This window comes from Silurus meridionalis, chromosome 17 (assembly GCF_014805685.1).
Source record: "Silurus meridionalis isolate SWU-2019-XX chromosome 17, ASM1480568v1, whole genome shotgun sequence".
Classification (NCBI taxonomy): domain Eukaryota; kingdom Metazoa; phylum Chordata; class Actinopteri; order Siluriformes; family Siluridae; genus Silurus; species Silurus meridionalis.
Window position 1 is genome coordinate 27533826 of NC_060900.1, and position 22733 is coordinate 27556558.

At 40.0% G+C, this 22733-nt stretch overlaps 1 protein-coding gene across 1 annotated transcript in view; it reads right to left on the bottom strand.

Annotated features, from left to right (window-relative positions):
• Positions 1–608: 608 nt before the first annotated feature.
• Positions 609–22733, bottom strand: part of LOC124400072 (sodium- and chloride-dependent creatine transporter 1-like) — a 32311-nt gene continuing 10186 nt past the window's right edge. The window contains exons 2-15 of the mRNA XM_046871612.1: positions 22311–22408; positions 20112–20305; positions 16962–17093; positions 16082–16346; positions 14177–14309; positions 12675–12809; positions 12296–12399; positions 11523–11647; positions 8370–8482; positions 6100–6228; positions 5857–5959; positions 4772–4872; positions 4470–4640; positions 609–2819 (exon numbers count right to left, since the gene is read on the bottom strand). Of these exons, the coding sequence (XP_046727568.1) occupies positions 2685–2819; positions 4470–4640; positions 4772–4872; positions 5857–5959; positions 6100–6228; positions 8370–8482; positions 11523–11647; positions 12296–12399; positions 12675–12809; positions 14177–14309; positions 16082–16346; positions 16962–17093; positions 20112–20199 (1734 nt within the window). The 5' untranslated portion in view covers positions 20200–20305; positions 22311–22408 and the 3' untranslated portion in view covers positions 609–2684. The remainder of the gene's footprint in view (positions 2820–4469; positions 4641–4771; positions 4873–5856; positions 5960–6099; positions 6229–8369; positions 8483–11522; positions 11648–12295; positions 12400–12674; positions 12810–14176; positions 14310–16081; positions 16347–16961; positions 17094–20111; positions 20306–22310; positions 22409–22733) is intronic.

A 22733-nucleotide genomic window follows, 5' to 3' on the forward strand; every position in this document is an offset into this window, starting at 1 on the left:
CTCTCGTTTCAAGTTCAGTTGCAGTGAGCGAGTGTTTGGCATGAAGATACTGTCAAGAACACGTTTTTTTTTCTTTTTTTACTTTTCCACGTACTATTTACCACGTTCCATGACTAAACAACATTTTATCAACTGGAAATCAGGAAAAGGAAAGGAACTCTCCAGATGATCAATTCAGTCGTGTTTGGTCCCTGGGTGGTCAGCGGAAAATACTGACACATACACACACACACACACACACACACACACACACACACACACATTGATACTTATAACAGATAACGCATATAATTGTGCTGTCTCAGTGTTTCTCAAAAACAACACTGAATCATATCATCAATATCATCAACCCTTTCCACAGTCACATCTTTATCAAAAATTCATCCTGCAGCAAACTTTGAAAATATACCTCACAGATATATTATCACTCTCCTTCTTGGTCAAATAGCCCTTGATGCCTTCAGTGTGAATCTACAATTTTCATAGTCATGAAAATAAAGAAAACTCTTTGAATGAGAAGGTGTGTCCAAACTTTTGGTCTGTACTGTATATATATATATATATATATATATATATATATATATATATATATATATATATATATATATATATAGTATATGAATGTATATATGAATATCAGCAAAATAATAATTTCACATTATGTAAAACAACATTAAAATTTAACGTGTACTACTTTTTTTTTTTTTTTAACATTCTTTTTCAGATTGGTGTTAGAAAGGCTTAAAGAGTAAGCTACACTACAGAAAGAAAAGAAGGGCAGAATTCCCACTGCGCACTTACACCTCGATGTGAATGGGCGCTAAAGCGAAAGAACAAACAAACAAACGAAAAAAAAAGGCAACTGTTTGCCGTCAGTTACAGTGACCAGGATCTGAGGTCGGATCAGTCGACACGCTCGAAGAAACAAAACAAACAAAACAAACAAAAAACCCTCGTTCGGACGTCTGTGTAGCGGGTGATCCAAATATTAAATTGAAATGCAATCGTTAATATTTTCAAATTTTTTTTCCTTCTCAACAAAATGTATTGTTGTGTCGTTTGTGGTTGCCACGAATAAGGGTTTAAACCCCCTTTTTCTATTGAAGAAGAAAAACCCAGACAATAATGGAAGTCTGAAGGTAGACGTAGATGGAAAATACATTTTGGTATTCTGACTGAACACTTGAGAATTCCTGCATTTAATAAAAAAAAAAGGTCTAAAACTCTGAAAAAATAAAAACTCTCTGATCCTTGTTGGAGTGTTTATCAATTTCTAGTGTGTTCTATAGAATGATGTGTTTTAAATTATTTCTGACGGCCCCAATACCGACCCCTTAGTTTTACACTGCAAACGTAGATTTAATACTTTTTTTGGCAATTCGACATCACTGATATCACAGAATTAAAAAAAGAAAGCTAAAGTTATTCTCCTTTAAGATTCTCATCCTCACGTTTTGGTGTAAAAAATAATGCAGTTTCCTTCAGCTACTAGTCGTTTGTGGAGAAGCTGAACAGGAATACGAGTTCAACTCGGCCCTGTATGGCAACGAGTCTTTTCTGACTGAGCGAGATGTTTGGCACGCAAAACAAAAAAAGTAAATAATTCACGTATTACAAACAAACAAAAAAAAAAACAATCCCTGACTGTAAAAACTGTGCAATAACCAGGAATTGTTCGTCACATGATCCGTTACTTCGTACCTCCTCGATGGTCAAAAAATTTTTTTTTTTTAATTGAACGTTTAACCTAACACTTATTCTCTGGTGTTTTATTAGTCCGGCCTAAACAGACACGAATACGTTAGTAAGACTGAATAATACACTACAGAAGGGAGAATGTGGAGTGAACATCTATTTTGGCCCTTAAATACAGTGGACCCGGTTGCGTGAAGATTTCATTGTGTACGTTTTTATCCGTGTGTGTGTGTGTGTGTGTGTGTGTGTGTGTGTGTATCCCCTCGTCCTAAACACGTGTACACGTAAGTGACGATAAATTTGAGCTCTAATTTGTGCTACAATCGCTTACACTTGGCTCGGACAGTTCCTCAGCCTCAGCTACATCACTCAGGTCATAATTGATGTTTGATCTGATAGGTTGAGTTGATCTGATAGGTTCCCTTCTGAATCCGTTAATATCTCATTAGAGAGAAGCTCATAGGTAGCTTTTTTATGTTTACATTAATAATTTTTATAATAATAATAATAATAATAATAATGTATCATTTCTTTAAAACTGCTGCAATGCATAATGTTAAAATCGCTATACAAGTGAAATGAATTTGAACTGAATTTTCCGATTGGACGAGGAGGATTTTGTGGGAATTCTGCCCTGAGGAGGTGATGGTAAGAAAAAAGCTACAGCAAAGCTAAAATCCGTCTCTGTCTTTCTCTCTGTCTGTCTTCGTCCGAAGCGAGGACAAGCTAATAGTGCGCTGCGAAAACAAACAAAAAAAAGGGCAGAACTGCAAGGAGTGAAACAGAAAGAGCAGCGATTTCAACCTGGGAGTTCTAAAAGCAAGAAATAAAGAAAAGTCTTCGTTTTGAAACGATGCTTGTTTAAATACAAACGAGTGTAAAATCTGAACTGGAGAACGGCTTCGAGCAGCAGCATTATCAGCTTGTCTTCGGGATTGTTGTTGTTTTCTTCGTTATTTTTGCTTTGCGCGGACCCTCCAACCTCGCGGCTACAAGCGGGTCTCGTAGACGATGTTGTCTTCGGTTCCGGGGGACGAGGACGGCAGGTTTTGCATGTCAGTGCCAGGGGCCATGTATTCCAGGTGATGTGCACCCCATACGGGTTTGGTCAGACTTTCCCAGCGCTATGAAGAAAACAGACATGATTTAGAGACTTGATCTGAATCTACGCTCCATCGTGTCTCCATAACTGTTTATCGACAAGTATTCGGATTTATTGCAAAAATAAAACGAATTGAAATGCGAACGAATCATCGAGTCTCTAAAAGTTCCTTAGACTCAGAATTGGGCAAATAAAATGTAATTTAAAATAAAATACCAAATACCTTTAACTTTAACGCCATCAAAAGAAACTACAAAAGACAGCAGCTGCATCATGTATCAAAATATATAAAAATACTAAAAAATGCTTTTACAAAGGAAGAATGAAATTTCTTTGCAAACCTTCAGTCATTTGGTCTGTTTGATCAGTTCAAAACTGAATCGGTTAATCAAGTAAACAATGTTTGATAGCAGCAGATTTTCTCTGGCGGAGTCACGCAATCAAATCTGACACATGCAACTAATCAACAGCTCAAACATTCACATACGTGTCCCTGTGATCTCCCAGAGGAAGTGGAGTTTTAAAGTAGTTTAATGTTGAAAAGTTTGTGAATGAATCATAAATGTATCCTAAAGTAGTTACTTGGTGTTTGGTAACAAAGGGTTGCTTTTTAATCATTGAATTTTTAATAATAAATCAATATCTGGCACTCGGATTTTTATTTATTTATCGATCATCGGACGTCTGTTTGAAAGCTGGCAGCCTGCGTGTTCGTTACCTTCACCACCTTCTTCCATACGGATCAATTTTCTGCTCTGAACAAGTCTGGGCACCAATCAGAGGCTGCGTTTTTTATGATGTCATCATGTCTTACAAAGGATTTTATAGTATTTTTAAAAACTACAAAAGACTAAAGAAGTTTCACGAAATATCAACTCGCACGAATACAGACACCTGTATCCAGAGCGACATACATTTATGTTCTGTCTGAGGCGTGCTCTTCTTTTTTTGTCTGCTACGTTGCTTAGCAACCGAAACTCATTGCTAAACAGGTTGGGGAAATAAGCGTGAGTAGCGACTGTTGTTAATAAAAACACTGGATGTGAGTGGAATCATACAGCGGCTGTGGACGGCGAACAGGAGAGAAGATGAGATCAGACTTCCTCACCCCCACACTCAAACATGGAGGTAGAAGATTAATGGTTTGGGGTTGTTTTGGAGACTTATTCCAGAACCAACATGGCTATAAATCCATACTTAAACACAATGCAGTTCCGTCTGGACTGCGGCTCATCGGAACCGAGCGTACGTCTGAGTTCTGTAAGTGTAATTTAGAGAGCAGACAGACGTCTGGAGTGATATCTATCATGGAACCACCAGCGGGTTTGTCGCATAGAACCAAACGGAACCTGCAAACGTCTCTCAAACACCATAAACCCCTTTCCAAAAAATAGCATAAACACACCCACCTATAGTGGATTACTTAATTATTTATTTTTTTGCGCGGGTGTTTACACAAAATACGTTTCCTCGCAGAACGTTTTTGTAACGTGCTGCCGAATGCAAATTTTAAACGCCGATTATCACAAAATACGCAACAAGTGAAGACGATTATGAACAAAAAAACAAATGAATGAAGTGCTAAACGACTTAATGAAATCCTGTAGCGCTCTGTACCTACTTTATGTGCTCAAAAGAATAAAATAAATAAGTAATAAAAAGTGGGCCGAACCTGTCGGAAGGATCCTTTGGCCATGATGAGCTTGTAGGCGACACTAATGGGGATGCAGAGCATGGAGGAGAGAGCCATACACCCTCCGATCATCTCTCCCCACCACGGGTACACGTACACACTGTTGTAGCTTAGAGGCTTGTAGTTCACCAGGTAGAACACGAAAATTCCCTGAGATGAGAAGAGAGAGAGAGAGAGAGAGAGAGAGAGAGAGAGAGAGAGAGAGAGAGATGTAGGACGTCTTTGGATAGCATGAAATTTCACAAGACCAAAACCTGTTCCAACACATTGCTTTCACTCACCATGCAAACACATGGAGTAAAAAACGACCAGCACCACTTCATCCAAGGGAAAGGCCGGTAACCGATCATATGGGCAATGTCATCCATATATCTATCAGCACCTGCACACACACACACACACACACTTTAATACACAGGCATATATAACCTTTGCTTTGGCAATAACAGTGAACATAATAACAGCATATAAAACACAACAGGTTCACTTTTCGATATGAAGAACCTCCTGTTATGATTTTTCCACCCACACTTTTTATCCATTTTCAGGTTCATACTGAACATCAGCGGTGGACGAAGTACATAAACCATGTAGTTAAAATATTATATTTATTATAACTATAATGTTTATATTATCTTTTTTATCACAAGATTCTTTATTTAATCACTTTAACGTGTAAAGACTCGAATGTGACTCTCAGCACACTGATCTATTAATAGAATGATATTAATGACTCAAACACTGATTGATTTCTATTACAATCATCATGAACCCAAAACCTTCTTCAAAACAATCCCGTAAATAAATCACGTGTGTTGTGTCGAGTTCGAGTCTGGAGTTTCTTCATCATTTATTCCTCTCTAAATGTTCTGCTTGATGTTAAACTGATGCTGAACTGTATGTTGGTGATCAGTAGATACACCGAGCGTCGATCAGAACACGTGTAAAACAGAGCGTGCGCTCGATCCTGATTGGTGACTCGCTGCATGTTTCAGCAGTTACGTTTTTATCCTCGTAAATAAAAAGAAACGACTGATTTCACTAAATGTAGTTGAGTAAAAAGTCAAATATTTGACTTTAAAATGAAGTTACAGTAAAAATGTAGATACGCAATAAAGCTTCTTAATTACATTCATGACTCCAGCTTCCTAATATGCTGAGAAATATAAAGAATCAACAACGCATTTATTATCTATTATTAAAGTAATGAATCAGAATGAGCGCTTTCGTTTTTTTCACCTTGCAGCCAAACCTACACTCTGAGCTTCCGTTCTACAGGGAAATCTGAAGTGTGATGAACTGAGAGTTAAACACTGGAGTGTTGTAAGTGTTATTATAGTGTACGTGGGTGATGGTGAGTCTTTACCATAAACCCAAGCCACAACAATGCATTCCCAGAATGCCTGCCACAACAGGGTCATTCCACTGGCAGAGTAAAAATCAAAGAGCTGGAAAACGTATATCCCTCCCTACACACACACACACACACACACACACACACACACACACACACACACACACACACACAGGCAAAATTAAAGCCAGTTTCATCGAGTGCATATTAAATACCTCCATACATGATAATGGAAAGCTTTATCTCCACACTTACCTGTGTAACCATGGAGAGATCTATAAAAAAGCACAAGATGCAGCAGGACCCCACAATAATTTCACGTTTGCTGTAACGTGAAGGGAGCAGATCCAGGATGCCAGTGATGAAGCCTTCAACTCCAACAAACTGCACGAGGAGAAGAGACACGTCAAATTACGCAGTGAATTAGTGGTTAGACTTCTAATCAGAAGGTCATAAGAATAAAATTTGAATAGAAAATTCTTATAAATGTAAATGCTTTCATTTCATTTTTCCATTTATAAAATGATATTTAATCCATTTGATTCGTGACAAATAAATCGATCGCTAAATGTAATCAATATAATAAAAATGTATTGCATTCATTTGATTTATTCTATTTAATTCTGATGTATTTTAGATTTTAAAATATTTATATATTTATATATTATTAAATCGATTTTATTTGGAATCGTTTTTTTTTTTTTTTTTAAAGCGCTGAAGCCGGTGATGAAAAACTGTTGACGTTCACAAATTCAAATATTAATTACAATTAATTAATAAGTAAAAAAAAAGAAAAAAAAAGAAGCGAGATTATGTTTTGCATTTAAACATACACAGTGAGGAAAATAAGTATTTGAACACTGCTATTTTGCAAGTTCTCCCACTTAGAAATCATGGACGGGTCTGAAATTGTCATCGTAGGTGCATGTCCACTGTGAGAGACATAATAAAAAAAAAAAATCCAGAAATCACAATATATGATTTTTAAACTATTTATTTGTATTATACAGCTGCAAATAAGTATTTGAACACCTGTCCATCAGCTAGAATTCTGACCCTCAAAGACTTGTTAGTCTGCCTTTAAAATGTCCACCTCCACTACATTTATTATCCTAAATTAGATGCACCTGTTTGAGGTCGTTAGCTGCATAAAGACACCTGTCCACCCCATACTATCAGTAAGAATCCAACTACTAACATGGCCAAGACCAAAGAGCTGTCCAAAGACACTAGAGACAAAATTGTACACCTCCACAAGGCTGGAAAGGGCTACGGGGAAACTGCCAAGCAGCTTGGTGAAAAAAGGTCCACTGTTGGAGCAATCATTAGAAAATGGAATAAGCTAAACATGACTGTCAATCTCCCTCGGACTGGGGCTCCATGCAAGATCTCACCTCGTGGGGTCTCAATGATCCTAAGGAAGGTGAGAAATCAGCCCAGAACTACACAGGAGGAGCTGGTCAATGACCTGAAAAGAGCTGGGACCACCGTTTCCAAGGTTACTGTTGGTAATACACTAAGACGTCATGGTTTGAAATCATGCATGGCACGGAAGGTTTCCCTGCTTAAGTTTGCCAATGACCATTTGGATGACCCAGAGGAGTCATAGGAGAAAGTCATGTGGTCAGATGAGACCAAAATAGAACATTTGGGTCATAATTCCACTAAACATGTTTGGAGGAAGAAGAATGATGAGTACCATCCCAAGAACACCATCCGTACTGTGAAGCATGGGGGTGGTAGCATCATGCTTTGGGGGTGTTTTTCTGCACATGGGACAGGGCGACTGCACTGTATTAAGGAGAGGATGACCGGGGCCATGAATTGCGAGATTTTGGGGAACAACCTCCTTCCTTCAGTTAGAGCATTGAAGATGGGTCGAGGCTGGGTCTTCCAACATGACAATGACCCGAAGCACACAGCCAGGAAACCCAGGAGTGGCTCTGTAAGAAGCATATCAAGGTTCTGGTGTGGCCTAGCCAGTCTCCAGACCCAAACCCAATAGAGAATCTTTGGAGGGAGCTCAAACGCCGTGTTTCCCAGCGACAGGCCAGAAACCTGACTGATCTAGAGAAGATCTGTGTGGAGGAGTGGGCCAAAATCCCTCCTGCAGTGTGTGCAAACCTGGTGAAGAACTACAGGAAAAGTTTGACCTCTGTTATTGCAAACAAAGGCTACTGTCCCAAATATTAACATTGACTTTCTCAGGTGTTCAAATACTTATTTGCAGCTGTATCATACAAATAAATAGTTAAAAAATCATATATTGTGATTTCTGGATTTTTTTTTTTTATTATGTCTCTCACAGTGGACATGCACCTACGATGACAATTTCAGACCCTCCATGATTTCGAAGTGGGAGAACTTGCAAAATAACAGGGTGTTCAAATACTTATTTTCCTCACTGTGTATGTATATATGTATATGTATATGTATATATATATATATATATAAAATGAACACCAGGGTGTAAATAAAGTCACAGTTTCATGTTAAATTTTATAATTTGACTCTGAATCACTGACCTGACCGCCCAGCCCCAGAATCAGCAGCATTAGGAAGAAGAGTGTGGACCAGACCGGTGCCACGGGCATCATCGTCACGGCTTTGGGATACGCGATGAACGCCAGACCCGGCCCTGAAAGCAGGAGAGCATGCGTGAGACACGTTCATCACAACAGGCCAGTGGCCGGTAACGACACACACCAGCACAACTTAACTTGTGTATGAGAATTCTCTGTGTGTCATTTTCTCTAACGACAGCAGTGTTGATAGGCACATTCAGACGAATTACTCCAGTGTTTTACTACAGATACAGCGTTTAGATGTGGGGGAGGGGGCGGTGCTGACATGCTCGAGTTAAACTCATCAGTGTTCCGTTTCTAAAAAACTCTTTTAGGAAAATCGCCACGTCCAAAGTTCTTATACCTCAGCAATTTGCTCCCAACTCTAATTTTCGATCGATTTGTAAGAGAAATTATCAAAACGTTTTAATCGCCCGTCGTTTAATAATTAAGTCTAGCGGTTATTATGCGTTATAGCAGCTATAAACAGCAACTTCTCCATCGTTCTCAGGTTTCTTGTCGTTTAACGCGCTTAGGTTACAAGACGAAAAAATTCAGCTTAAACGTCTCGCAGGACTCATGATGTCCTCGTTCCTGAAGACTTTACCGCATGTTACACCGACGCTGGAGACTCCTTCCATAAATTTACAATAAATGTCTTCTTGTGCCTGTCAGAAATTTGGAAACACCTGGTTATTTTTATGGTTTATGATTGACACGTGCATGTTCCTTTTGTTTTTATGAACAAAAAAAAAAAACACACACACCAGAGTTAAACAGTGAATGAGTAGATGAAGTTCTGTGGAGCCCCCATGTGATATTTTTCCCTCTACCAGAAGAACTTGTGTGAGAAGGAGAACAGGAGAGAAGATGTGATCAGACTGCCTCACCCCCACAGTCACACATGGAGGTGGAAGCTTTGGTTCCAGGTTGGGGTTGTTTTGAAGCAGGGAAGGTTAGAGACTTATTCTAGAAAGTAAACAAACCATTCCATAATTCAACACCATGCAATTCTGTCTGGACTGCGGCTCATCGGAACCGACTTCGTGAACCAACGGTGAGCCGAAGCGAGGAATACGTCCAAGCTCTGTAAGAGTTATTTAGAGAACAAAGAGTCGTCTGGAGTGATATCTATCATGGAACGACCTGCCCAGTCAATGCAAGTTTATCACTAGATCAACTGGAGCACAAGAACTAGTGAACATCTTCGGCGGTTTGTACAGGAGGCACGACAGAGTATTTCAGCTGAACGTTTAGAGAAACCAAGTGTCCGCATGCTGAGAGCATGTAAAGCTGTTCTTAATGCTCAATGGAAATAAAGTTCTGGACATTTTTAGATTTGTTTGATCGAAGGAAACCCTTCAGACGGTCACATGACCGAGTTTGTTGCATAGAAATTGCAGGAACATGCAGGTGTCACCTCTGTGCTGTGGTACGAGCAGGTCTGATTCAGTAGCGCCAATTAAAACGGACTAATTTGACTAGTTTAGATATTTTCAGTTGGAATTTAGCCGAATTGAAACAGTTTATACGAGTTGTTTACATTTGTGTTTTTGTTTTTTTTGTGCACCTATTTAATGGCACTCGAGCGCGATCAATTAATTACCAAACCTCTGTAGCGAATATGTGATGAACATGAACAAATTCAGCACATTCCCTGCCCTTTGTTTCCTTCTAAGTGGAAATGAATGTTTACATTTACTTATCCATTCATACAATGGAGCAGCTATGGGGTTAAGGGCCTTGCTCAGGGGCCCAAGAGTGGCAGCTTGGTATGGCTGGGTTTTGGCTGGGTTGCTGGCCACCACTTCCCCCGTCATTGTTATGTAGCTCATTGAGTCTGAAACACACAGTTGTACAAGATCTTTTTGTATAAGAATTTTTTCCTCTCACTTGCACCTGGAGACCTGAACCTGATCCAGCATGAAGATAGTTCTACCTGAGTGTCCTGCTCAGAACCCTGACATTCTCAACCCCACTGAAGGCATTTGACAGATGCCCTTATCCAGGGCAAATTACACTTGAGCAGTTGAGGTTTAGGGGCCTTGTTGGGGACCCAGCTGTGGTAGCTTGTTGGAACTGGGATTTGAACTCATAACCTCCTAATCAAAAGTCCAATTAGAAAGGTGAAACTCTTTCTCTGCACATCCCAGCGATGTTAGGAAGCTGGGGTCAGAGCACAGGGCCAGCCACGATATAGTAGCCCATGGAGCACTGAGAGTTAAGGGCCTTGTTCAAGGGCCCATCAGTTGCAGCTTGGTGGTGACCTGATCCAGAGTCCAACACCTTAAATACCACCTCCCTAATAATATAAACAAAAAGCCAGAAAATATATCTAGGGTGTGAGTAAAAACACCTTTCCCTGAGGGAGGTGACAATATTAAAATTAAAATCGTTGAAATTGCTGTCACAGGTATTTTCCCATCGCTAATATTCGCCGGAAGATTCCGAATAAAACCAATAAATCCAGAAAGACCTTTCGAACACTGAAAAGCATTATCTAATTTTGTATATATATATATATATATATATATATATATATATATATATATATATATATATATATCTCTTATGTGTTTCCTGAGAACATGGATGATAAAAGATCTGGCTCTTCTCGAATAACAACACATACTCAGACAAAACAAACTTCAGTCCAAATGGTAATTAAAATCACCTCAGTTTTGATTAGCAATAAGAAATGGCTGGGCCGGTGATCAAAAGCGTTGAGAAAAGGCATTTTGATGGAAATGAATGCCTCAGTCACTTTCTCACTGAAACCCAACATGACTTGATCTTTCAAGCTAAATCTTCTTATCCACTGGAGGGCGCAAAAATCTACTGGAACATCTTCCCAGAAGAGTGGAACTCCTCATAAGAGCAAATGGAGACTAAGAAAACGGAACGAGACGTTCACAAAGCACATTCGGATCTTAAGCTCGGGTATCCGCATACTTTTGTCCACAGGGACAATACGGTCGACTTTTTCTTTACTGATTAAACCCAGTAAATTCTTCTGCACAGAATTTCATTCTTAAATCAGACCAGGGTTAAAAGTGAACAGCCGGCAAACTCTTAGACACACTCAATAAGCATGCACAGTTGGGGGAATCCTACCTGACTCTGCCACTTCGGAGATGTCCACACCTTGCTCAGCAGCCATGAAACCCAGAATGGAGAAAACCACAAAGCCAGAAAAGAAACCGGTGCCGCTGTTTACCAGGGTCAACATGAACGCATCCCTGAGGAAAACAAATTGTTCGGTTCAGTGTCTGGGACAGATCCTTTCCAATAGGACTTCGGTTTTGTATATGAAGTCTAAAAGCTTAATAAGCTTAGCCAGGAAGCTGTATGCAAGGCTAGCTAGCTGACTCAGCAAAAAAATAAATACTGAACAAAAACGTTGGGGTTTGCGTCGCTTGTTTGTGGATATTGTTAAATATCCCATTGACTATATATAAAAAACAATATATAAATAAACCCCAGACTTGAATCATATCTAGCGGTGTAATATTGAGCTAGCCTGCTAGCATTTATTATTATTGTACCTAATGCTAGTGACTAAAACTTGTGGTAAAAATGCTTTTTCAGAAGCTGATAAAAAAATAAATAAATTAAAAAAAATTAGCCTGAGACCTGTTACTAGCGTAGCTAACTAGCTGCTAACTAGCATAAGCTATAATTTTAGGCTATTGGTTATTTTTTACACACCATAATGTACCTTCTCATGCCAAAGACTCTGTTTTTTTGGGACATGATATTTACACGATATTTACAAATTAGAACTGAAACAACACCAATTATTTAACTGGTTCAGAATATTGACATTCAGAAGTCTTTTTTTCCGCGAATATTTAATACGCAATAAGTACAGGTAATAATACTTTCACCTGTAGCAGTTGTTGTTGAATCGGTTATAACTGCCAAGAGCGCTCAGCGCTCCGAGTCCGATCGCGTAAGAAAATAACACTTGAGTGCCGGCATCGATCCAGACCTGATTGATAGATAGAGAGAAAGAGAATAAAAATAATGGACAGCGGCATTAATCTAATCCTGCTTTACTGTAATATATCTGATCACAAGGGTTTCATCAGACCGGAAAACTAGTTGGGGTGAGGGAAAGATAGATCTGTTTTTACAGCATTTGTCGGAGATTTGTCACACACACACACACACACACACACACACACACAAACAAATGGACAGACAAAAAAACAAATGGACAGACTGACTGACTGACTGACTTTTGCTTATTCCTTCAGTGCTCACCTGTTGTTCTAGAATCTTTGACCAGTCAGGCTTGAGATAGTACATTATCCCATCATAGGCCCCAGGAAGGGTCACACCTCTCACCAGAAGAATGAGCAGGACAACATAGGGGAAAGTGGCAGTGAAATATACAATCTGCAACACACACACACACACACACACACACACACACACACACACACACACACAAACAAACGTTTATTAACATAAGAACAGATGATCTGCTGAACGTTATACCTGTCAGGCATTTTCTTTCCTACTGCAATGCCGGTGGTTTCATCATAACATTCAGAAATATTGAGAATTATTCACGTGTGTAGGACGCTTACATTTGAATCGTTCTTGACCTCGAAGAAAGAAGGGGGGAGGCCCCGCCTCTTTCTGAGCTTTCTGTGAATGCCAGCACAAGGCTGTATGAGCAGAACAACCAATCAATGATCACCATTGTCCGGCTTCTCGAAGTAATTCTTTACTTCTTCTTCTAGATAGTTTTTCCGGTTTCCCTCTCCTCACGAGAGCGGCCTCTAGAGGTGAATTGCTGACACCACGCACTGTTTGTTTTTACACGCCAGACTACGCGGTGCACGGAGTGCGCTACATTGTATGTATTATTTATTGTTTGTTTATTATAGAATGCTATTTATTAATTAAATAATTCATTTTTATTTTATTTAGCACATTTAAATTTCAGAACTATTTCCCTTGGAGTGTTATATATATTTTTTAATCCAGTATATGTTTTTTTAAATATTAGTTAAATATTGGACACTACCTTATGGCATGGGAATACAGGCCTAGTAAGCTCTGACTACTCATAAAAATGGCAAATAAAAGGAAAAAAAGGAGGTTGGCACCTCTTTTTTGAACGATCTCTCAATAGTGGTTTCCTTTTTTTTATCTGGAAAATTTCTCACAGTCTGTTTTCTTTGTCGAGGCCGATTTGAAGCCAGTGGTATATGAAACATAAGCAAGGTGTTGTAAAGCGTGAGGGGGGGCGGCGAGGCTGCATGAAACACCAGAAAAAAACTCCAGTGGATTCATGGGATCACACCCACTCCCCCTCCATCCGAATCCAACAAACCCCATTCCAGCCTCAACCTCCTCCTCTTTCTACTCCCAGGTCCCTCGCTACCTTGCTACTGCGCTGATGTGAAGTGCCGGCTGGTGGGCTCGAGAGGCTAAAGAAAGTTACGTCGGTTTGGTGACGTAGCCAGGAAGTGTGCGAAAGGCTTCTCGTGTATTAACGGGCTCATCCGCATCGTGTGCCATCGAATGGTATTTCCCGCGAGTCTGAACGTAATAAATCCATATTCCACACTCAAGTTCAAGCATTTCCACATCGTGCACTCGGAATTTTAATAAAGAATAGAGAATAGAGATAGAGAGAGAGAGGGAGAGGAAAAAAAGATGGTGAGCGCTTTGATATCAGCTCGTGTGTGTGTGTGTGTGTGTGTGTGTGTGTGTGTGTGTGTGTGTGTGACAGACTGTATAGATGTCTGTACCTTTCCTGTAGACTTCACTCCTTTCCAAATGCAGAAGTAAACCAACACCCAGACGGCCAACAGACACAAAGTCACCTCCCAGTTGATCTGACCCGGACTGTCCAGACCTTCAGAGATATGCAGCACCTTGTTCCTGTACAGTAAAGGACAAAGAACATGGCCTAAAAACACGACACGAAGAAATACAGTCTACGTACATCAAAATCCAAAAGTATTTGGACACACTGGCGTAAGATTTGTCTCAGCTTTTTAAGAATTTGTGGAACTTTGTGCTCGTTCAGGTGAGGTGGAGAGGCCTGGGGTGCAGCCAGCATTCACATTCATTCAATAGGGTTTAGAGCTCGAAAGCAGGAGATCTTCCACTCCAAAACATGTAAAACATATATACATGAATGTAGGGGCATCGTCATGCTGGAACAGGTTTGGGTCTTCTAGCTCGAGTGAACATCCTATTAAGAACCACATATGGCCTAAAGGAAAAGCCAGGTGTCCCAATACTTTTGGCCATGCAGTGTGTATAAATGAATCAAAATGGTCGACTTGAACGTCTCCGTGTTTAAAGAGGAAATTTCACGACAAGGTTGGACAAGTCGGGTGTCCCAATACTTTTGAATATATATATATATATATATATATATATATATATATATATATATATATATATATATATATATATATGTGTCTTTAATATAAAATCTCTGTCTTTTAATTTAAAATGTCTTTCTATCGTTCACCCAATATATTAATGAATGCATTACTTGTTAGCAGCAATTTAATGGTAGCCTTATTTTTCCTGAGTCTAAAAGCGAACACGTGCTTCAGATGAGTCACTTCCACTGAGTCCATGTTTATTCAGTTATGGTGTATTTGCATATCGAGGATGTTGATCCCAGAAACAAACAGCTCCATATGTGAAACCGTTTATATACAAGACACGCTTCATGATTCGTCCGATTTGACTTCATTTGACTTTGGAATTTTTACGCATCAAAACGGCGTAAACAAAACCCGGCCGCTCGATTCCTTCAACCCGATTCGCCGGTGGCATCCGTCCAAAAGACACCGCCGTGTTATTACACACCCGCTCTCGCTGTTTGTTTGTTCATGCTTTTGCCAGGAAACTTGATGTTTTTTCGGGTTCAGTGACTCGGCTTTCACTATTTAAAGACCCCGAACACTCGCGCCTTCACGAACGTGCACAGACACTGACTCTGTGCCTGAAATACGCCGATTCCTGGCAGCGTCACGGAACCTGGATCTTGCTAAGGTAGAGGTTTTACATGCCAAAATAATTTTTTATGGGACCTGGATGGAATTAACTGGAAAGCAGATCTTCTTGAAGCTGGCTTTGTGCACAGGGGCATTGTCATGGTGGAACAGGTTTGGGTCTCAAAGAGTTCAAAGAGAAACCACATGTTGTTGGTAAAGTCAGGTGTCCCAATACTTTTGGGCATACCGTGTACTGTATATAGATATTATAAGAGTTTATAAACAGGAACAAACCAAAGCACACAAGACCTCTTTCTCACGTGCATCACTTTTCAGTCATAAAATTAAAAGAGTGTTTTCTATTAAACAGGAGATTCTGAGGAAACAACATCAGCATGGAACATCTCCATAATGTGGAAACCAAATGTGTAGGTGGATCTTCAAGGGTTCGGCAGAGCCGTTAGAGGGAATAACAGCACACGTCTGAGTAGCGACTGGTTCATTTATCAGGGGTGTTTTGTCAATAGCACACATGCGCATGCACACACACACACACACTCACACACACACACACACACACACACACACACACACACACACAAGGACACACAAGGCCGTGGTGCATCATGCAAAGGAGTTAAAAATGACGTCACACACCAACAGTAAAGGAACGCAAACGGAAATTAAGCAACTTACTCCCAAAACTCAATGATGGGCGAGGTGGCGTTCTCTAACTCCTCGCAGGTCTTGTTCATGAAGGTGTAGTTGGAGTTGGTGCCGTTCCTGCAGGCGTCATGGCGGAAGGTCTCGATGCAGTTCTCCGTGTTCCAGTAGTTTGTGCAAGTGGACCACGGCAGTACAGCGGTGAAGGACTTAATAAGGTAATAAAAAGCCCATGCCGGGACCATGATGTAGTAGGTGTTGCAGAAGAACACGATAACCGAGGAAGCATAGCCGAGTCCTGAGACACAGAGTGAAGAAACAGAACAGGGAGACGGTTCGTTATCAGGAGATTGACAAACTGTAGGGTTTAAAAATGTGCCATAATGCAGCATTCATTCAAAACAGCACAACTTACTGAACTCCAAAAAGGAGGCGTGGCCTGTGGTTAAAGTTATAATAAAGGAGGTGTGGCCTGTGTTTATAGATACAGGTATTTGTCGACTTACGACCTATGCAACTTACGACCATTTGACTTTACGGCCACAAACGCTAGCCATGGTGTACGACAGTGCGTACCAGCTTCCGGCATCATTTCACAGTACTGTACATATAGCCTACTCTACTTACGACCAAATCGTGTTACGACCGGTCTGCCGGTCCAAATCGTAGTCATAAGTCGACGACTACCTGTATAATTAAAGGAGGTGTGGCCTGTGTTTATAGATGTAATAAAGGAGGTGTGGCCTGTGTTTATAAATATAATAAAGCAAGCGTGGCCTGTGTTTACAGACATAATAAAGGAGGCGTGGCCTGTGTTTACAGACATAATAAAGAAGGCGTGGCCTGTGTTTACAGTCATAATAAAGGAGGCGTGGCCTGTGTTTATAGAGAGCTAAGCAGAAGAAGGTCAGACCTTTAAAGAGTGGAGCGATGTTCCACATGGCGATGCCTCCAGCTTTCATAAACTGGCCCAGAGATATTTCCAGGAAAAAAATAGGAATTCCACCAAGGAATATAAACAACAGGTAGGGAATGAGAAAGGCTCCTGTGCAAGAGAGAGAGAAAAAGAGAACATTTTAAATCAATTATGTCAATGCAGTTAACATGTTAATAACGAGAGAGAGAGAGAGAGAGAGAGGGAGGAAGTGAGATTGCAAACAAAAAGCTTGTCAATGAAATGACTGCCGTTGGATGATGTATGAGAACGTGACCGCTGGCCTGCGCCAACACACACTTGCACAACACGCACACACACACACTCCCCCCTCTCTCTCGCTCTTTAAATTTTTTTCTCTCTCTATCCCTCTCTCTCTCTGCATGTCTGCACACTGCGTAGGCTGCATCGTGACTGCGTTAGAAAAACGAGCGGAATTGAAACACGAGCTATCGAATCACTAAAGCTGTGATTTTTTTCCTTTATTTTCGAGCCTCAAAGGCTGTACGGATCAAATCTAATGTAGACTACGGAGAGCAGGAGCGCTTGTGAATGAGCAGCCAGTTTTGCCTTTTGGGAAAAAAAAAGAAAAGAAAAAAAACAGAGCTATTGTTTTGACTGAAGCCTTTCGTATATAAAGTCTGGTTTTGAACATGAGGATGAGGACGCAGGCAGGAGGAGGATCTCCAGTGTCTTTGCGGTGAAGAAGGCAGCATTTACAGGCCCGTCTCCTGACCCTAATGTACTTCTTATTATTCAGACGCACATATTAGGTTTCAGATGATACAGAAGAGTAACACGGCCTAGTGTATGTGACCGAACGTCCACTCGAGGACGCTTGATTTGAGGGCAGGAATCTGTCCGGACGCCACGGCGACACAAAAACACACCTGCTGATATGATTATATTCAGGTAATATCATATTGATTTTGCTGTTTGAAAGCCAGACCTTGCGATATCAATTGATCGATAAATAAATAAAGATCTACCACCTGGCTGTCAATCAAGTGTGCTCATTAGAATATTAGGCCACACCCACACCAATTTGCCTGATTGTATTTTTGTTTGCACGTGGACCGTTTTCAAATCTATTTTGCCACACGATTACGAGGAAACGTGAAAGTAGGTCCACGCGTCCGATTGTGACGTGCCACGAGAAAGACGTGCCGGTTTTACGTTGCGCAGTTTTTACGCTCAAGTGGGTCCATTAAGGTGAATTAGCGGTTATTAAACCCTTTAATATTCCCCAGTTTGTACAGTTGAGTTCACTAAAGAGCTACAGAAAACCGCTAATGGCTACAGGTGGCAACGGCGCATCTCTGAGGAGCAAAATAATTCAATTAAACACAAAGTCACATGAGGACACTGAAATGAGCCAACGGCGAGACTGGAAAACCGCTCTGCTCTTAGGAGGACAATGAGTGTAAATATTATTATGTGGACTGATGTCCTATCAGGGGGGTAAATCCCAGGGATTGGCTGTGGATCCAGTGAAGAGGACGGTGAACGAGTGAACGAATAAATGAAGGATAAGAGAAGTTGCTAATTATTAGTATGTCACAATATTAGGACGAACTCTGATCTGAACCCTACTGAACACCTTGGAGATGAATTCTTTAAACTGACTGCACCCCAGGTCCAACATCAGTACCTGGATTTACCAACACCTTTGTGGCCACGCTGCAGAATCTAGTGGAACATCTTCCCAGAAGAGTGGACGGAATTAAACGAGGAAAATTGGGACTAAATGTGGAATGCAACACTATAAAGAAACGTACTTACAAACAGGTGTCCGCAAACTTTTGGCAATATAGTGTATAATGCGCTTCGGAGGTTACAGGAATCAGAAAGCTGATCCATGTAATTAGTGTTGGACCTCTGGAATAAATTCCAATCGATATTCGACTTTTGGGAGAATTTGAATCGACAGGGAAAAGCGGGTGTGATGCGTGTCCAGGCAGGTACGGTACAGTCAAAGCGAACCGAACAGGCCAAATGTGAGGGATGTGTGAGAACTGTTATTTAAACTTTAAAACGCTACCTGGGAGACTTGATTTGGGACTGCAGGATGTTTCCAAAAGCCTGTCCACTATGTACAGTAATTTACTGTGAAAAAAAAAAACGGCGGCAGCACAGTTTGAGCCAACACACGGCTTTAACCTTATCGCTCCCCGTCGGGGGTAAAGCAAGTATTTGCGAAGAGACATTTCAGAGACACCCCTAACAGGCCGATGTTTACACCGCTTATCAAGCTTCCACTATAACACGATTAAAAACAACACGCTTGACTCCCAAACGCTTACAAGCAAATTTGCCATTTCATAAAGACGCCTCGATGGCTTTTATTGATTAGTCGTTAACTCCTTAAACACATCAGCGGCCTTGATGGGATCAACGTCTTTTTTCTCTCTGTTTGATTACTGATTAACGCCTCGAACTCATCACACGGCCCGAGTCACATTCCTCAAATTACACAACGTTTATAAGCAGACGCCGGGTTCATTTACTGTATAAATCCTACTCGACAAAAGATCAGCGTCTTAGATTTTACACGTGAAAAAAAAGGACCCCAATCGTATAAATGAAATGACTGATCTGGAAACGCTGGAGGACTTGAGCTTCTGAGAAACCTGCATGCACAGTTTGCAATGCAAAGTTTCCCTATCGCAGATTAAATTAATTGTGCACAGTTGTGTACACACAGACGTGTCCAACTTCCATTGACGCTGAAGTACCTGTGATATGTATCTTACAGGTAAATCCGGTATCACAATGTAAATGTAAGGCTGAAGACACATAAATAGCGTTTACACTAAGTACATGCTACAACTATACACGCTGTTCTGATTGATAAATACCAAGACGACGCCACGGTGATGAGCATCGGTGCAGCCGCTATAAGACCAAAAGTATTAGGACACCAATCTCTCCCTGCATACGAGGCCTTTCTTTAAAAGTCCTCAGCTCTTCATGAGGGTAAAACTGGAAATGTACAGGAGCACTGGAGAAGTGTTTCACACGCCCTGAACTGTCTCATGAATTAAGTTAATAGAAGATGATGTAGATCACTGCTGGGGGTCTCAGTAAAAGGATATGTATGTGCATAAATTTATATATATAAAAACTCACCTCCACCATTCTTGTAGCAGAGGTAAGGGAACCTCCACACGTTCCCCAGTCCGACGGCAAAGCCCACACAATACATGATGAAGTCCATCTTCCTGGTCCATGTCTCTCTCTCAGGCTGTGTCTCGCCGCTGGCATCCACAAGATTGCTGTTGGAGGCCTGGTTTTGGTTCCCGTCCTCCTGTTGTTCTTCTTGTCTGCATAAAAAAAACTTGTTAAAGGGTTAACAGGATCTAGTCCTCTGCCTTTCTTTAGAATATTCCTTATAATAAAGGCTTATTTCTGAAAAACAGGTCTTGTTATTTCAAACATATATTCATATTTCTTTTTTGGAAAAAATAAAAAATAAAAACAAGGCTCACTGATAGCCGTCTTGGGGGAGGAGATGTTTGTCTCAATATATATATATATATATATATATATATATATATATATATATATATATATATATATATATATATATATATATATAATATTCTATAATTAAGTACAAGTGTTGTGCTTCTGCAAAGGTCCAATCGGGTGATCTGTGATGTGAGTGTACATGTTGAGCAAACGCAGCTCATTGGTTCGGGCCTAAACTGGTGGAACCTGAATCTGGAACTGTAATACAATTGAATAATATAAATAATATAAATATAATATAATAATATAAAAAAATGTATTATATATATAAATATACCTTGACTCATTAAGAGCGTATGATATTTAACAGATATGGAAGGAGACTCAGGAACAAACCAAACTCACAGACGGTCCACAAAAGAAAATGTAATAATAAATGGATAAAAAACATTGTAACATATTTTAATAAATAAAAAATTGTAATTGCCATTTTATTAATTTGTAAAATAACAATGATTATGAGTTTGTCAATAAAGTGCCTTTCTATATTCTTTCATTCAAATGTTCAGGCTGTTATTTTGGACATTTTGCTCTCAGAGGTAAATTATCTCGCCAAAAGTTTGTGGACACCTGACCATAATATTGACGTGTTTTCAACCAGCACTATTCTGAGCAGCTGATGCATGAGGAAAATAAAGAAAAAGAGAAGGTTGGATGGTGTGGAGATGGTGAAGCAGGAAGTGGACACAGCTGTATAAACACAGCTGTTTGCCCTCGACATTTTTGATGACTAAAAAAACACCAATAACAGGTATTACACAATATCTCTGTACTTACAATACAAATGGAGTTTCCTGTTTTCATTTCTGTTATAGGAACTAAAAAAAATCATTCTGTCACTACAAAGTGTGAAATCCTACATATTAATAGAAAAACAGCACAAGCTGTGCTGATGAGAATATCATAAAAAAGTTGATTTATTTTAGTAATTTAATTCAAAAAGTGAAACTCGTGTATTATTTACTGTAGATTCATCACACAGACTGATATATTTCAAGTCTTTAATTTTTTTTATATTTTGGATCAAATTTAACAAAAACCCACCAAATCTCAAAACATATTTCATAAGACCAATAAAAAAAACATTTTGAGTGAATTGTTGGCCTTCTGGAAAGAGTGTTAATTTACTGTATCTGTTTTCGGGGATCCTTTTTCTTTAATTACTGCTTCAATTAGGCGTGTCATGAAGGAGATCAGACTGTGGCATGGAGGAGATCAGTCTGTGGCATGGAGGAGATCAGTCTGTGGCATGGAGGAGATCAGACTGTGGCATGGAGGTGATCAGTCTGTGGCATGGAGGAGATCAGACTGTGGCATGGAGGTGATCAGTCTGTGGCATGGAGGTGATCAGTCTGTGGCATGGAGGAGATCAGACTGTGGCATGGAGGTGATCAGTCTGTGGCATGGAGGAGATCAGACTGTGTCATGGAGGAGATCAGTCTGTGTCATGGAGGAGATCAGTCTGTGGCATGGAGGAGATCAGACTGTGGCATGGAGGTGATCAGTCTGTGGCATGGAGGTGATCAGTCTGTGGCATGGAGGAGATCAGACTGTGGCATGGAGGAGATCAGACATTTAACACTCCACAGATTATTAAGTAAATATACATGGACTTTAGTCTATATTTTACTCGTACACAACATCCTCGTACTGTCCAGGCCCGAGAGAACAACCAGCAGAGATCAAATCGATATGTGCAGCTATAAACTGTAGGCATGCTGGAATTGACCTATGGGAGGGTTATACAGTGAAGGGGAGGACTGATGGAAAATGTTTAGCAGGAGACTGAAATCTTACCTCTTGTACAAGACTTGAACACATTCAATCTCTCAAGCCCTCTGGTTCGCCTCTTTACCTCTCTCCTTCTCTCCATCTCTCTCGATCGCTGTATGTCTCTAACACACAACACCATAAATAAGTTATTCAGTGCAGTATCAAACAAAGAAACATATCAAATTAATTATGGTGACTTAAAACACTATTCATTGAAGTATAAAAAGATAAAAGTTAAATAAATAATAAATATAAGTTTTGAGCAACAAGGCTGGAAATAAAAAAAAAATAGAAAAAAAAAAAACCTGTAGTGCAAAAAAAATAAAATATATATATATATATACTGTATATATAAATAAAATAAAATTTATTAAATTGTAAATTCTAGAAGAAGTGTAAAGAGGACCTTAAAATAAATGTAAATAAAAGCTGACTGTAAAATAAGCA